Source organism: Lonchura striata, chromosome 2, assembly GCF_050655825.1.
Source record: "Lonchura striata isolate lonStrDom1 chromosome 2, ASM5065582v1, whole genome shotgun sequence".
NCBI lineage: Eukaryota > Metazoa > Chordata > Aves > Passeriformes > Estrildidae > Lonchura > Lonchura striata.
Window position 1 is genome coordinate 42,190,108 of NC_140704.1, and position 17,475 is coordinate 42,207,582.

General features: G+C 44.3%; 1 protein-coding gene across 1 annotated transcript in view; it reads right to left on the minus strand.

The window, feature by feature from the left end:
* Window positions 1-12,559: 12,559 nt before the first annotated feature.
* Window positions 12,560-17,475, minus strand: part of ABHD5 (abhydrolase domain containing 5, lysophosphatidic acid acyltransferase) — a 28,112-nt gene continuing 23,196 nt past the window's right edge. Inside the window, exon 7 of the mRNA XM_021525882.3 lies at window positions 12,560-15,689. Coding sequence (XP_021381557.1) covers window positions 15,600-15,689 — 90 coding nt within the window. The 3' untranslated portion in view covers window positions 12,560-15,599. The remainder of the gene's footprint in view (window positions 15,690-17,475) is intronic.

Below are 17,475 nucleotides of genomic sequence, written 5' to 3' on the forward strand. Positions count from 1 at the left end.
AGGGAAGGCTGGAGAAACATCTACACACTTCCTCCAGTGCATGCATGAGAAGCCACAAATCTGAAAACTGCTGCTAAATTTGTCAAAGGATGTATTTGTAACATTTGTACTTGTAACTCAGGGAGACTTTCCAATTTATTTGCAAATTATTTGAAAATCCACCTCTACTCAAAAGAGCAAGTGTTGTAACTGTGCCAGGGACCTGCTGCATCCGCACCAGTCACTTGCCACCTTCTCTGAGTGCCAAAAAACATCATAATTCTCAGTAGCAGCCCCATCATGCATAACACACCAGGATGGTTTGAATTTTCCCAGCATCACAAGCAAAATGTTTCCTTGAGTCATCCAGAGCTGAGGAGCTTCAGGAGGAAACCAAGGGGTAGTTCAGAGAAACTGCTGCTGGTAGAGCTTCTCAGTGTGGCCAAGGTTCTTTTGGGAGTGTGGGCAGAATAAATAGCAGCTGGTTTTGGGAGGGCAAAATGGTGGTGGGGAATTTGCTTTGAAAATATTATGTACCTCCACCTGAAAGCAGCATATCATGGCAGGGGAAATACAGGAGGTAGCTGAGGTCTTGCAGCAGACTTCTGAGCATCGGCTGCCCCACGGTGCCCTCAGTGTTTCAACAAAGGAGGAACCTGTGTTTTGTAGGTCACAGAGCAGGATGGGGCTCCAGACAGCACATGGGGTTCAAATGGACTGAATTTCTACAGCTTCCACAAAGGATATTACAATTAGGAGTCATCCTAGTCCACACAGTCCAAGGCAATCATCATATTTATAATTATAAGCTACAAGGGGAAAGTTTTCCTTTCTTGAGCCATCCCTCATGAAAACTCCTTATCCAAGGAAAGGGTATGGGAATCTCTTAGCAGAAATGACAGGAATTCAAAGAAGGGGTCATAGTCACCTTCCCTGTGCAACAGAAGGGCTCTTGTGACCCCAAAGAGATGATACTGCAAAAAAGGATTCAGAGAAGAGTCAGTGTAATTCCAAGTTTACTTTGGCTGTTTGTCACCAGCTGCTTGAAGACTTTAGTGCTGGACCAGTGTTGGAAGTGAAGGACATGGAAAGATAATGCTGCAGGGGAAAATTAAGTTCTTTGCCATGATTGCTGCTGTGGGGAGATGGAGGCTGTGGCCATCCTTGTGAGGAGTCTGCCTCAAAGTTAAGAGAGGTGAGAAACAATGTGGTGACCAATATGGCTTTGAAGATGGTCTGATGAAACACTGATTCGTGCCCAGGAAGAGATACAAGGGAGGGATGTGACCTTGCAGGAGTTGTCCCACTGCCTTCACATCTCTTTGGATGAGATCTATGGTATCCTCACTCCCAAGGAAAAAGGATGTGCAGGGCTGTAATAGAACCATAGCAATCATAGAATGTTGGGTTGGAAAGAACTTCTAGAGATCATCTAGTCCAAGGTCCCTGCAATGAGCTGGGACATCTTCAACTAGATCATGTTACTCAGAGCCCCTTCCAGCCTGATCTTGAATCTTTCCAGGGAGGAGGCATCCACAACCCCTCTGGGTAACCTGTTCTAGCATTTTACCGCCCTCACTGTAAAAACTTCTTCCTCGTACCTTATGTAAACCAACCCTCTTCCAAATAAAAGCAATTCTACCTTGTCCTATCACTACAGCCCCTTGTAAAAAGTCTCTATCCAGCTCTCTTGTAAGCTCCTTTTAGGTACTAGAAGGCTGGAAGGTCTTCCCAGAGCCTTCTCTTCTTCAGGATGAACAATCCCAGCTTTCTCCATAGGAGAGGTGCTCAAGACGATCACCTTCATGGCCTCCTCTATACTCACTCCAGCAGGTTCACGTCCTTCCTGAACTGAGGACCCTAGAGTGGGATACAGCACTCCAGGTGGGTCTCACCAGAGTGGAGTAAAGGGACAGAATCAACTCCTCAACCTGCTGACCATGCTGCTTTTGATGCAGCCCAAGATGCAGTTGGTTTTCTGGGCTTTCAAGCACATGTTGTTAGGTCATGTCCAGCCTTTCATCCACCAGCACCATCAAGTTTTCCTCAGCATCATCTTTGTTCATACCCAAGCCTGTACTGGCAGTGGAGTTTGCCCCAGCCCAGGTGCAAGGTACCAAGTGATCTTTGGCCTGTGGCCTCCAGGCTGGGCTCCTTTTGCCTTTTTGCCCATGTTTTACTTGTTCTTTGAGGAGGCTGTACCCAGGTGGGCTGCAGCAGCGCTTTACAAACAGGCTGTGAGGAGCCTTGCCCAGCCAGGTAGGGCCTTACCAGATAAGGTGGGCTGATAATGAATCTTTGCATCTTCACCCTGACCAGCACCACCTCTGTGAGCTTTGCAAGACCCATTGTCTAAGAACCATAATTTGTCCTTAATCTTCCCCCTAGGTACCATATTAATCAATGTTTGTTTTCTTTTGCTTTCAGCAGATTCTCTAATTATTAACCGTGCAGAGGACTTATGGTTTAGTGCGTGGGTTACTTCCTCTCACTGGGGGAAGGTGCTCTGCACAAGCCAGGGGCTTATTTGCTCCTTGGTGCTCCTGAAAGATAAGAAAGACATTGAACAATGGGAGCCAAATCATCTTCCTTTTTCCCTCCGTAACCATTAGTTTGATTCATGGTACTTTTTGTTTGTCACTGATGAGTAATGAGCTATTCCATCTTCACCCTAGATCTATGCAGAAATGATAGGTGCACATCACACAATGTAAAAGACATGAGGATTTAACCCCTCAGCCAACAATGTGCTGCTAACAACTTGTGCCTTGAAAATAGTGATAGCAGAGGGGAAAAGTTCTTTTTTTTTTTTTTTTTTTAATCTACCTTTGATTAGGGACATACATTTTTGGAGTGACAGCCTGCCAGAAATACAGTGTTACACAAGCTCTCATCATCTGAACCAGCATCCAGGAGTTGCTAGCTTTTCTCTCTCAAGGTCATCCTGTTATTATGCAATTACACAAGCAAGGCAGGGAATAAAGGTGTAAATAGACAAAGAAGGTTTTGACTCACTCCCATGAGCACAGGGCCTTTAGGACTGCCCATTTAGGTACATATATCTGAAATATTTCCCATGTTTTCTCTCAATTTGGCCCTTTTTTAGTTCAGCCCCTACATAGTCTGGGGCTGAGAAGTGCCACACCCATCCCTGTATGCTGGGTGTCTTGGAGTTCCACTCTCCCTATGCCAGGCTGAAGCTGTGAAATGAGGATTCTGTGACAACATCTCAACCACCTTCCCAGCCATCTGGAGCACGAGGCATAGCTTCAGCCCCACCGTGAGCAGCCACAGCCAGAAACCCCCATGCCAGGTCAGCCTGCTGGTCCCTCGAGACCAATCCCCTCCCTCCAGCAATGCCCAGTACAGTACAGGCTCAGTGCCTCTGGGACCTCTATGGCTTAGGGGCAGTGGCACCCCAGCTGGTGGGCAGCCCTTGCTCATGCCCTCTGACTCGCCCCCCGTGCCATCAGGAGAATCTGTGTGCGGGTTAACAGCAGCGCTGAAACGGCGACGGTTTTCCAGAGCCCGCCTGAGCTGACTCATAGAACAGAGCTCTGCCAGAGATGACAGGGGGATAGAAATCAGGGACCTGATGAGCTTCTCCCGCAATTATTTATTTATTTTGTGCACCATCTTCTCCTTCTGCCTGTTGGCAATGAGAAGAATTCATAAATGATGGTAATAAATGCGGAATGACAGCTAATCTTAATTGACCAAAGCTTCCCTCAAAAGACTGGGTCGTGCTGGATGTAATATGCTCTAAATGTAAAAATATAGGCCAGGAAATTACACTGGTGGTTTTACATGCCTTTAATCAAATGGGTTTTATGCTGCCAAGCAACAAAATCAAGGTGGGATCCATCTGTGAGTGGGATATTTTTCCCCAAAAGAGGAACTCTGCAGTTCAGTGGCCTTTCATTGCTGCTCCATCCTGCCGCCTCTGCTTCCCAAGATCTGCTAATTTGGGCTCCAAAGTGGCATCACTCAGTGGGGTTTTATTTTCTTCTGCCTAATCTATCTTCACCTTTCTGGGCATTCACCACATGCTCAGTGCAGCCACTGTGCTGAAACACCACCGAAAGAGATGTGCCTGAGGGGACCCCCTGTATTTTGCTGGTGATATTTTATCTTGGTGGGTTACTTTTCTCCAAATATAATGCACCATGGACTGTTATTTTTTCCAGAAAACATTTTTCCTCCCAGGAAGTGGGCATTGATAGCAAGATCCCCCCTTATGTTCCATCAACTCCAGCACATTTCTCTCAGAAACTAGTGCAGGAATACTTGGGAGATTTTTAGGACTAGAGGGACCTTTAGGGCTTGGGGGAAAGAGGGGGGGGCAGTCACAGCTATTCCCTTCAGGATGGGGAGGCAGTGACTGGAGAAGCCCTGGCAGACCTCTCCTCCAGCCAGAGGGTATCCATTATTTTCCAGTGATCCAGGGATCCAGGGTTGCGGTGGCTGCTCGCACCCCTGCCCTGGGCTTGCAGCACCATCTCACTCCCCAAATTACTTCTCTGCGTGGAGGTGTCTGGAACACTGGGGCTGGGACACATGAAGGATGAGGGCCAAAGGAGAGGGGAAGGTTAGGAAAGAAACCTGAAGACAACAGCATTTTTGCATCCTGCCAGGATGCTCCTGCTTGAGGTTTCTTTCCGCACTTCCCGTCTCGGGTAGGTCCCCTCCCTGCCTGTCATGCCAGCTCAGCTGGGCTCGTACTGCGGCACTTTCCTGAGAACATCCCAGAGACTTCAAAACCTCCTCCTCGTCCTGGCAGAATGACTTGCAGCTTTTCCGAAAACTGGCAAGCAGCCTCAGTGCTTTACCATGGGAAGAAGGTTAACTCCTTCCCTCCTTTTCTCCTTCCCCCCCGCTTCCCTCCCCTTCCCCCCAGCCCACCGCATCATCCTGCTGGTTTGCCTGGGAGCTGGCTGTCGGGAACGACGGAGGAGGAAAGAGTTTATTTTTAAGAGCATTTAGCCCTCACAGCTTCTTGGCTCGGGGTGTCGGGATCGCAGCCTTGTCCCGACAGCCAGAGCTTTCATTCATTCATCTGAGGCCACGAGATAAAATCCTTTGCGCGAGGCTTGTGAAAAGGGCAATTATTGAGGGTTTGGGGGTCTGCTGTTTGCAGGGCGTGGAACACTGAGAAGTGAGGACAAAAGCTTTATCCTTTAGGCACTGCAGGGAGGAGCTGGCAGCGGCTCAAAGGGTGCCCAGCCCCGAAGGAATATTTTAAAGTTTTCCTATTTTGTAGCTCTGCGTAAGAGCAACCCGCAGCAATGGCGCAGCAGGTCTCCTGCCTCCGTTTCTTAGCTTTGCCTTGGGCTTGCAGCGTCACCTTCTTCAAGAATACCTGTTTTCCTGGTTAATTTTCAAAAACATTACTTCCCCCCCCGCCCTCCCCCCTGGCCCCACAGGAAGCTCTGCAGGTACAAAAACCATGGGAGTTCAATGCACTGCAGCTGCAAACCCAGCTAAGCACCTTGGCTCCTTGCTTTGCACACAGGTAAAGCACGACCCTGGTACTGCCTCCATCCCCCTCTGTCCACGGGCTCCTCTGTTCCCCACTCCCCAGGGCATCCCTGGTCCTGGACGCTGCTTTGGTGGGAATAACCACTCTTTGCCCCTGTCAGGATGGTCAGGGTACACGTTGTGTGACAGGAGAGGGATGAGAAGAAGGAAGACCAAGAGACTGCCACGGCAAAGGGGTCTAGCCTGGTAAGACAGACCTTAAACTTTTTCCCCTTTTTCAGACTTGATTCTCACTCCTGCAATGTCAAGATTTCAGATTATTGGGAGACAAATTTAGAATAGATCTGAAAAGTAATTTAGAAACCTAAAAATAGCCTGTGAGCCTGTCTATCCAGTGACTGTAAAACCAGAAGGGAGGAAGGAGAAAAATAGGTTAGGGGCAAAAAGGAATAAACAATTATGAGAGAGGGTGGTCATGACAGAGAGAAATCTATCTTGTGTGTGTTCCTGATCACTGGGATCTGGACAGGAAGCTATCTTAACTTGTCTCTGCATACTTTGAGAAAATGTGGCCAGCTATTTTGATATCAAAATTGAGAGATGCCATTTCATGTCACAGTGGATAGCCCTGTGTGACTGCTCACTGCTTCACCCTCTGCACCCTGTCCTGGTTGGTCCTGGGGCCCAGCAGGATGTGATGCCTGATCTTTTCTTCTTTCCCTGAAAATGTCATGGGAAACACCATTTGCCCTGAATGATTAACCAGATGTGGAGCTGGTGGGAATCAAATAGCAAAGGAGAATTTTCTTCAGGACTTTTGGGAAACTGAGTAAACACAACTTGGCCAGTGATGGGGATTTACTGTAGGAGGGTTGGACCTGGAGGTCACTGACAGCCCCTGGCATGGTGAACTAGGTCCAGAGTGCCACCAGGAAATCCAGCCAAGAGCAAAAGCAGATGAGGTTGAAGAAAAGCAGCAATGTTTAAGCGAGGTGTTTGTGCCGAGAAGCCACCCACAGCACAGGACTACAGTCTACGCTGCAGGAAGGACCAGAGGCAGGCAACATAATGCAGGCAGGGCTGGCTGCCCCAGGCAGAGCTGGAGCAGGCTTCCTGGTCCCCCATGAGAAAGCATCCCAGTGGGACCTGTGTACTCGACTGCCATCACAGCACCAGAGCCCCCAGGGGGAGTGTGGCATCCCAGGAGGGCATGAGGAGGGGGCGGTGAGGGCTGCAGATGTTTCCTGCTTGCTGAACATGAGCTGCAGAGAGGATATAAATGTTGGTGCCATGAGCTAAGCCTCGCCTCGTATCATGCCTTGCTTTTATAACCTCTTCTTTTTAATATCCTGTTGAGACAAACAGCCTGTGCAAGTGTGCTGGGGGGATCTGCCAAGCAGATGAGCATTTTAGAGGATTTCAATCTGAAAGGTGCTCCAAGAAATTCAGTATTGTAGGAAGTGCTGGGCTGCTAAATTGTTCCTGTCCCAGCACTGAGTCCCTCAGGAGCAAAAGAGAGATATGACATGGGGCCACAGGGTCTGGGCCAGGCACTTGAGTTCAGTGGTAACAGACCAGGGAGAGCAGATTGCAGCAGGACAGGGAGATGATATGCCAAGTGCTGATATGGTTGGTCCAAGGAGTCATAGGGTGCCATGGACATCTCCCAGGTGATCTCCTCAAATGCCACTGGGACACTATACTGCTTTTGTCTAGCTGCAGCTGGTACCCATGGTGATGAATACAGGCATTGTGTAGATTAAACATGGATTTGCATATGGTGACACTGCTGCCCACTATGAGCCTGTGTCATAAGTGCACTCCTGGCTGCAGCAATATCACCTCTCCTATATGTCCCATCAAAGAAAGAGGTGACATCGCTGCAGGTGTTTTTCCTTCCCCTCTCAGCATATATCCCTGCTTCCAGAGAGTGTTATTAGATGTCCAGAAGCACGGGGGGCTGAAGGCCACAAAGGGCAAGAGCCTCTGCTTAACTTGCAGCCATGTCCCCTGATGACTGAGGTCTGGCACAGTTTTCCCCTTGAACTGTGAATCATGCCCTGTTTTTGTAGCAGGTGCTTCTGAGGCAGACACATGGTCATCCCTCATGCAGTCTGTCACCTTAATCCCACCTCCAGCTGGAGACAAGAACACAGACAAGGGGAATGGCATGGGCCAAGGTGTCACCTCTTCTTGCACCATCAGCACCCAGACTAGGAAGGCAGGTGCCCAGTAGCACAATGCCCATATGGGCTCTGCAATGGCTGTGGCCATAAATCCTCTAAACTATGGGGTGAACTTTCAGCCTCACAGGCTTGCCCCAGCATCCCTTGGCATCCCGGCCAGCCCCATGATCCTGCTGTAGTAGGGCCAAATCCTGCTGCCTGCTATGGGCTGATCACCATCCTGAGCGGGGCAGCTGATAGAAGGAATCTCACCCTGCCCCAGCTCCCACGGTCACCCACCCTACCATTAAGGTCTGGTGAACTGTCCCTTCCCCTCAGCAGGAGCTGGTGCAGCCTCAGTTGCCCCAGTGAGGAACTGGGCTGACTGGGAATGACCAGTAGGAAGAGTCCTTCCTACTCCCCTGTCCCCAGTTATCCACACCAGGTTCTACTTTGGTGCCTGTCCCAGAAAAAGCCCCACTCTTTTCAAGAAACGTCATTCAGACTACTCATTTGTGTCACTTTGGTGACAGCCTATTTTTGCCGTGCACACTCAGTTCTGTGACTGCTTTCACCTGGGACAACAGGCCCCGGCTGTTGGATTGCCACAGCCCATCTCCTCAGGGTGGTGCCTCCCGGGGGATAGCGGGGTCTGTCCCCACCGGAGCTGCACAGATCTCAGCCTGGGTCGCTCTGTCCTAACAGTGACATGCAGTGGCGGCAGGCTGCAATGGAGGCTGGAGGTACCCTTGTGCTGGTACCTTCACTGTTTTTTACCAAAGGGTTTTCCCGGGGCACGGCCAGCCAGGTGCTCCTGCATCTCCCGGAGCCAGGGGCGAGGCTGGCACAGAAGGGGCGTTCCTGTGGGGTCCATGGCCCGTGTCCCACTCAGCCCATTCCTGGGGCTCTCAACACCTGCCTGTGCCGGAATGGCTGGCAGGAAGGGAGCTTCTCCCTGCCCTCCGTCCCTGTCCGCAGGCGGGCAGGGGGAGCACCCGCCCAGTCCTGGCACATACCCCTGCACTGCTTACCTGCTGCTTGCAGATGAAGTATCTAATGTCTAAGCAGTCCCATTTAAACCCGCAATCAAATTACAGGAGCAAAATTAGAAGCCAGACTGGAGCCACTTTAAAAGTTGCCCCTTATTTAATAATTCTGTCGCAGCTATTTTTTCCTCTTATCACCATTTATTCTCATTCTGGGGCTTGTCTGTAATAATAGAGGAGGTTCATTTGTGTTCCCCCTCCTCTTTCCAACGTCTAGTCTTTCTTTGTGGATTTAATTTCTGCCTTGTGAAAAGGCATTAGAATAAATAAAACAAAGATGCAGTACTACAGGGATCTACATTAATGGGATGGCGTCACACTCACCCCTTCTACAGCCTGCCCTTTCCCATATAACAGGCGTGAACCAAACGGCTGGAATCCCTGTTTCAGCCCTGCCCCATGCCTTTAGGTGTCAATCTGTCAAGCGTAGAAGAAGAAATTGCAGTGCAGCTCTTTCTTTAAAAGCAGCGCCGTGCAGAAGCAGGAGCCCGGAGGAAGTGCCGGGGCGGTTTGGGAGCGCCGTGTCCCCTCTAGTGGGGTCTGCGGAGAACTGATGGAGCACAGGAGAGAGTCCTCAGCTTCTCAGCCGATGGGAAAGGAGAGGACAGTCTCCCCCTCCCTCCCTGCTCCTGCCATCCCCTGCTCCACGATGGACATACTGGGATGGTAGGGATGTGCAGCCCCAGCTGGGAGCTGGCTGGCACTGAAGGAGCCGGGGGAAATACTGTTGTAATAATTTGCCTATCAATTAAAGATGTGACTTGATGAGAGATCGGATTCACTCACCTGACTGGATATTCATCTGTTTCCAGATATTGCTGGGATAAAAAGAAATGCATTAATTTTCTCACTAACCCTCCCGCATTTTAGCAGAAACTATTTCTAGAACCCTCATAAAACAAATCTATAGGCATTCTACAACAGGCAAACACTATTGTGTACTTAGCAGCTGCTGTCCCCCAAACTGCTGCTGAAATCTTCCTGTAGTCAAAAAAACCCCAAAATAGTTTATGCATCATTTTGATGACACACCTAATTCTTGTTTTCTGTGAACAAAGCATGGCTCTAACTAACGTGCTCAGGCAAGCTTTGCTGTCAGGAACTATGGCAGGTGTCACACAGCCTAGGAGCTGCTTCAGGATGATGCACAAAATCCCAGTGCAGCCCAATCCTGCCTGTGCAGAAGAGTTATCCATTGGCATGGGGGCTGAGGCATGGGAGATCTCCATGAAGATAATTCAGGTTGGATGCAGCTTTCAGGGCTGGAACTAGAAAATCTTAGAAGTTTATTACAACCCAACCCATTCTGTGATTCTAAAACTTTGGGCCAGGAAGATATACGCCCGACTGGGGAACCTCCTGCATGGGCAGGCCTCTTGCTGAGCACAGGGCAGGGCTGAAAGCTAGGAAAGAGTCAGTGCCAGGGGATGAGCCAGCTGGCTTCTCACTTTTCTCTATGCTTTACCTGCACCCACTATTGCTCTGCCAAGTTCCTTCACAGAAACAGCCATAGTGGCTTCAGCTGCGAGCAGGCTCAGTGCTGGTGGAATGCTTGGAGAGAGGTGTGCCAAGAGGCTCAAAGGCTTCATCCTGCAGCTCAGGGAGCTGGACACAGGGAAATAAATTGTGAGCAAATCCAACAACAGCATGGTGCCCAGGCCCTGCAAGCTAGGAAACAAACCAGGATCAAGTGCTGGATGGATCTCAGCATCCCACCACTCTCAGGAATCACCATATGCTGGTCTTTCTTCCCCCATGCATGACCCCATTACCAGAGTCTTCCTTCCACTGTGCTTGGCAGGTTATTTTCTTTTACTCTGTACTTACCAAAGCATCTGCTGGGGGTACTCATGAGGCAGAACTGGCCATGGCACATGACTGAACACTGACACTGAACTCAGTGTCCAGCAGAACAAGCAATCTCACTCCTGGCAGACACCAAGAATGTGAACCTTGGGTAGCTAAGAGTAATAATCTCATTATCAGAGGGGGTCTCTAGCTGGGGGATTTGCATGGACTGAGCTCTTTAGCCTCCATTTTAGGTCTGAACTCTGAGTGAGTGTGAGAAACCTTAAATAAAGTCAAAGCAGAAAGGCAGGTGGGTATCAGGCAAGCATTTAAATATCAAAACACTACAAAGGAAGTGACAGCCGCACCTCGCTCCATTCACAGCTCCAGTCATTTACACATCAAGTAGGTGAATTCGAGAGTGCAGAAATAGACCTGTAAATATATGGAGATCCTGCTTTTGCAGTAGTTCATTTTCAAAGCACTTAGCATGCATTTGGGGTCACACCCCATTTCACAGCCCTGCCCTGCTTCCCAAAACTAAGTTTCAGTTTCTAGCTATCCTCTGCAAGTGAAGCATAAAATGCAAGCAAACACCTAACTTGTAGCGTTGTCACTGCTTTCATCTTGCTGCTAATTACTAATGCAAATTATGTACGTCTAAAAATGTTTTCAGTACATTCCTGCTACTTGTGCTTCTTGTTTTTAAAGTATATGTAGCAAATATTTCCATATTTTACACTTCTACATTCTACTACCCACATCCAAACCTTAAGGTAGGATATCCCTGTGATCAAAAGCAACAAGGTAAACTGGAACAGAGCCACTCCTCTTGTAAAAGATGAATTTTAGCGTATGATCTTTAATGATAAGTCTTGTTGTACATCTTGATTTTTCATCTTACCTCAGTGACCCTCCATCATATGCTTTGCCATCACCTCACTTCTGATTTGTGAAATTCAGTTTCTCATGATTTCTTGAGGGCTGCATGAGAGGTAAATCTTTAAGGTTCCTGTCCAATTACCAGTCTGAGGGAATGGTGTCCAGCTTGGGAAAAAGCAGTTGGATTCCAAGGACAAGCTTTAGTCAAAGGAGGGATACCAAAATTTTCAAGTGCCCCATACAGTGTGGATCCAAGCTTTCCAACCAGACTAGCCTCCAGCTGGCACTGCAGGTGTTCTCCTTACCTTGGTAAGCTGCGTTATTTGCACACTAAACACCCCAAACCTTTCCCTCACCATTTCTCTTATCCTCCTCCAGAGCTGACTGGCTCTTGAATGTTCTCACCCCAAAGCTCTTAAGCTGAATTTTGCTGTTTCCAGCTGCCTCACTTTTTTCTAGTTCTTACTGTTCCCTGTGCTGTAGGCTGTCATTCCAGCCACCTGCCTCTGCTCTCCACACTGGTCTGCCCACCACCTGCCTGAAAAGCTGAAGGCTCCATCCATTTCCATCTGCTTCCACTAACACCAGAAGGCAGTTGCTGCACACACCTGTGTCCTGTTCTGATCTTACTAGTCCCACTAAAATGTGTCTCCCTTCAGCTCCTGTAGTGCCTCATCCTTTCACAAGTTTCACTTGTGTTTCCTACAAAACATAAATCCCTCCATGAAGGCTTCAAGGCAACATGGCTGTGCTGCCATGCTCAAAGACTGCAGGATGGGTTGATGGTCAAATGGCCAGAAGAACCCAACAAAATTACAGATGTGCCAAGGAGCCCCAAGAAATTACCCATTTAAAAGTAGTTGACTGTGAGTCTTAAGATTCCGTAGGTTCAGGTTTTAATGAATGCTAACAAAACAGGCATTCCTGAAAATATCTGCCCATACATTAATTCCAGGTATTTTTATTGCATTTAGTCTTGTTTTCATCCCACTGAAAAAGCTGAGTAACTGTGATCTGGAAAGACTGGGAATTTAAGGAACCACAATGACCACAAAAAGCATTTCAGACAGAGACTGGCACATCAGTTCAGCACAAACAGTTGCAGTAACCTTAAAAAGATAACTTGTAAAATGAAAGGCCAGCATTGATTTAATCCAAGTGAAACCAGATGATGACATTTCTCTTGCCTGGACACATTTTTCAAAGATCAACACATATGAATTCACATTTTCCACTTTTATTTCACAATCAGATACAAACAGAGGCTTCCTTGTGATGGTTGCAAACATTTTATTATAGAGTCTTATCAACAAGTTCTCTGAAAATCAGTTTTTCAAAACTAAAATCTAATCTGGCAGGGTTCAATAAGTAACAAGATGAACTCAGCCATGGCAAACAAAATATTACTAAGTTACTTTAAATAAATATTATCACAACTTCAGGAAGAGTGTGTCCTGGAGATTTAAGCAGTTTATCTCAAATTTTTATTAATATTTTGGATTATTTTTGTTATGCTCTAGCTTCTGGTACACAGCTGTCTTCATTTTGATGTTAGAATGGGATAGATCTTTGGGTGCCTTTATGTCTATTATTCTTGTCTTATTTTATAGTGCTGTAATAAAAATAGCATCACCAGCATTCAGTGCTCACCACAGTACATTTTAACAACTGGTCACTGCACTGAAACAGAACTTCTGGAGAAACTGAGATTATTTCCAGGCAGTAATTACTCACAAAAGGTCTAGCTCCCAAGTCTTTTCAGCCATTCATTTTCTGTTCAGCACCTCCTATGACATTTATTAAAGTATTTGATTAGATTATGTTGCACACAGCAGGACATTCAGAATTCCATCTTGATCTTCACAGTAGCATCTAATACTTCCTGGAAGATAACATGGAATCCTTTTCCTTATACATACAAACAGCATTCTCAACTTGCAGCTACTTGTTGACAAACGCTTGCCAGCTTCAGTTAAATACAAGGGAACCTATGAACATTGAGACATTTGAGAATAAGCATTAATGTATTTTTACCGTATTTTGGATAATTTACCTCAACCTAGTAATAACTCTTGATTTCCAGGGTTTAATTGCACATAATTTTTTAAAAAAGCAATATAATGTCTTAACATTAATAAAATATAACATTTAAGAATTTTTTTATTGTGCAAAACATAAGCAATAAGTCTTATTAGTACAATAAGCTGAAAAAGCAAGGTACATTTAAAACAATATTCACATCCAGTGTACAAGTTTTATCCCTACTTCCAACTTTTGATGTGGAATCTACAATTCCCATCAGTAAGTGCTATCACAAAATCCCAATAATTTGTTTCACCTTTTATTATTTGTAGGAGAGTCAAAATTTATTTTTGCATTAGGTTTTTATGCACAACTAAACCAGCTGTTTAAGTTGATAAATACAAAATAAGACACTGAAAAGGGTGAAAAATAACCAACATGCTGAAGGCATCCACCTAAATGGTGGCATGACTGATAATTTATAGCTTATATTAAAAAATTGAATTGATAATTGATAATTCTGATTTTCCATTTTCAAGATTTTAGCAAATAACCCAAAATTTTGTTTTACAGTTCTAGCATCTGCTAATTGAAAAAGTAATTTAATTCAATACTTTTTTTAAATTAAAATATTTATCTTGCTAGATATGAAGTGCTACCAGTCACGGCAGTCACAAAAACTGTTTGATGTTTACATAGCACCATATAGATAAATATCTCCTTCAGTAAGAGAGACTATGTTCTACTGGGGAGCATAATCACATTATCTCCTGAATATTTTAGGTATCTTTGCCTTCCACATCATAAATATGTGCAACGATTCCTTAATTTGAGAAAAAAATGCACATAATTCAAGCTTTAAGATGGTGCTATCATTAATTCAAATTCTCTGTATAAAAGTATCACAGACTCTTCAGTAGTCAATTGAATATTCAAAAACAGATCAACAGTTTTACGTAAACTTGTTAAAAAACAAACCACCATGTTATTTGGCTTTAAAGTGACAAAGTATTTTTCTTAATATAATTTACTAGGCATGTGAAGTACTAACATCGAACTATAATGCAAAAAGTAGCAGAAACTGGACTATCTCTGATATTGAAATACTCAATTAAAATATATAGAGAATCTCCAAAACATGTAATTGTACTTCATTACAGTGGTATTGTTCATTCCAATAATAATCCTTCCTATAAGGAGGCTGTATGTTAAATAAAATACATTAAGCTTTTGTAGTTCCCAATTAGAGAACATCAAAATTTTGCCTCTGCCTCTCCTTCAGCTCGAATTCACTAAAATACGGACTAGGCTTTCTACTGAAAGAAAACGGGAAATAGGCTCACTATCCAGGTGGATATTTCCTAGGCCTAATCTAAATCTTATCAGTTTACCCACAACTGTTAGATTTAGACTAGCAACAAATCTTGCAGTAAAGTGTTAAAAATAGGTGGAATAACTAACAAGCCATCTTCTGTATTTTAAATCACAGAAATCTGCACATCAAAATATTTATGGAAGCGTGAGTGCTGGTGACATCATCGACTCTTACAAACTGAGTCTTCCGTATAAGTTGCACAGATGGAAAAGGATGCCTCAAAATAAATGGAAATAAAATCCAACAGAAGATGGATTTCCCAATATTGAGTCTCAATTTCTTATAAACTAACAAACATATTTCAATGACAGACATTGCTCATTATTTTGGCCCCATCCCTTTCCCAAAATCAGTTTCATAAGCTGTTACCACTCCAATTAAAAAACAAACCCTCTTAAAATATTGTATATGGAGTTCTGGGTTCCAAAAATAAAATACACGTGCAGTTTCATATTCTGGCTATGAAACATCAGCTAAAAAGTACGAATGTTCATAAAGAACCCAAATTAAATTTTGTACATTGTATCTCTATTGATACAGTTCTCCATGTTGGAGAATTCAGCATTTTTAGTTCAAAATGTGCAAAATTCAATTAAATTTTGAAGAAAATTCCAGTTTCAAAAGTTACATGTAATTTTGTACCTGGCAGGACAATTAAAAAAAAAAGCTATACAAAGTTAGCTTCAAACCTCTTCATTCCCCCCAAAAATAGGCACTCAGTGGTTTAAGTGTGCAAATGACTTCTTAGAAGAAACAGTGTGTAAACAGAGCCTATTCCATTAGCTCTGCATTCTTTAGTGATTTCCTAGAGAGTATTGCCATTAAACGCTATCTATGGTATGACTTTCTAAGAACAGAGGACATTCAGTCCACAGAGTCACAGATGTCTTTCACTTTCTTGTTGAAGTCTTCAGGTTGATCAGCGTACACGTAATGACCTGCACCGAGGATAGCCTGCAGCATAAAGGTGAAGAAGCATGTCAATATAAATGTTGGGACAGGTGAAGAACCTGGCTTTTACAAATTACCTAAGAGTTGGCATCATACAACCTAAAAAACACTTTAAACATAAGAAATACCAAAATACTCTTTCCTTGTAAAGAAACTTTCCTACACAGGAAAAGAAAGCAAAACTATTGCTCACCTTGTTGAAAAAAAAACCCCACCACTGAAGCGTGAACAAGTCACTGCACATCAAATTTAGCAGATATCAAATCATATCCTTGCATATCAAATTTCTGATGCATCTTGATTCCCTTCACTCTCCACTCAAAATAGCCTATTTCTAGAATTTGTTATTCTCTGTAAAAATGCTACAAAGTAAATTGTCACCACAGTATACAGCAAAGGTACTTGGCCTGTTTTCTATTTTACTGTCAATCCAAGACTAATCTTTAAAAAAAAACTATTTTCCCCTCCCCTCCTTAAAACACCCTCCCTTAAGTCTCTAACCAAACCTCCTACAAGTATAGCTGTTATTGTGTTAAAAACTCCCAGAAACTCAAAGTAAAAATTACTTATGAATAAATGCATGTAACAAAACGACAGAATCTCTGTGCATTTTACCAAGCATGGCACTGCCAGTCCACATCTCAGTCTCATTAGAGCCCTTGCCCTCCTATGGGTTTTTGAGCATGCCTGCAATTTTACCACTCCAATTTACCTTTTAGAACCTGTATGTGGCTTGGCAAAATTTTAACCTGGAATACAATACAATACCATTTTCCACAGTCCCTTCTAAAAGTCCCTGACCAGAGTGGAAAAAGTCTCCTTGTATGGTATACGCTTATCCCAGCAATATATTATACAATTTTTAACAGTGACTTTCTCTTACAACTCCCTCTCTCTGGTTAAGCAGTTAAGTGACAATTTCAGTCTGGATGTCAATATTTATTAAATGTATCTGTGCTCTTTAACACACTTAAAACAGTTGGATAACAATGTCTTTTCTCTGAGTTCCAGCTCTAAATTCAGCTATATCAAGTTATAAAATTTAATGTGGGTGACTTGTTATAGTATGCAATCAACATTATATATTGTACACTTCTGTCCAGATAGTTCAAGACATCAGTAACATCACAGCTGGTGTGTTCAAACATTTTATCACCTCACAGCATTTTAACATGTATGCATATTCAATTATCACAGCTGACTGATGTGAAAATATGTGAGGAATACTTTTAAATTAGTTTGTTTTTAGAGAAATCAACGATAAAAAATGCAGTGTGCACAATCACATCAAGTTATAAGTATGCACTTTTTAAATGACAATATCATACCTCAAACCAAAAATGTCTTAGGTAGTAAGACAACACTAAGTATTTTTTTAATGACTTAAAGAAAGATGCTCACAAGATCCTAAGCGCCAGGTACAAACCACTCTCTTATCAGAGGAACAAATGCATTACCTAGACAGATGAAGAGAGTTTGTGAGAGCCTCCCTACTATCTTATATATATATATATATATATATATATATATATATATATATATATGGAAACAGTAAACAGTAGGACTGGTGTGGTTTGAAACACAGTGACCACAATACCTACTTCTATTCGCATGCAGTAGAACAAAACAAAGCACCACCTTGCTCATGGATCTAGTTTGGCTTCTAGTGCTACAGTAAGTTTTGTTCTTAGCCTGGGGACTCAACACTTTTGTCTAGGTTTCCTCTGATGTAACATTTGTTTTTTCTCTGTTACAGAAAACAGAAATTATTACCCCAGGCTCTAGATCA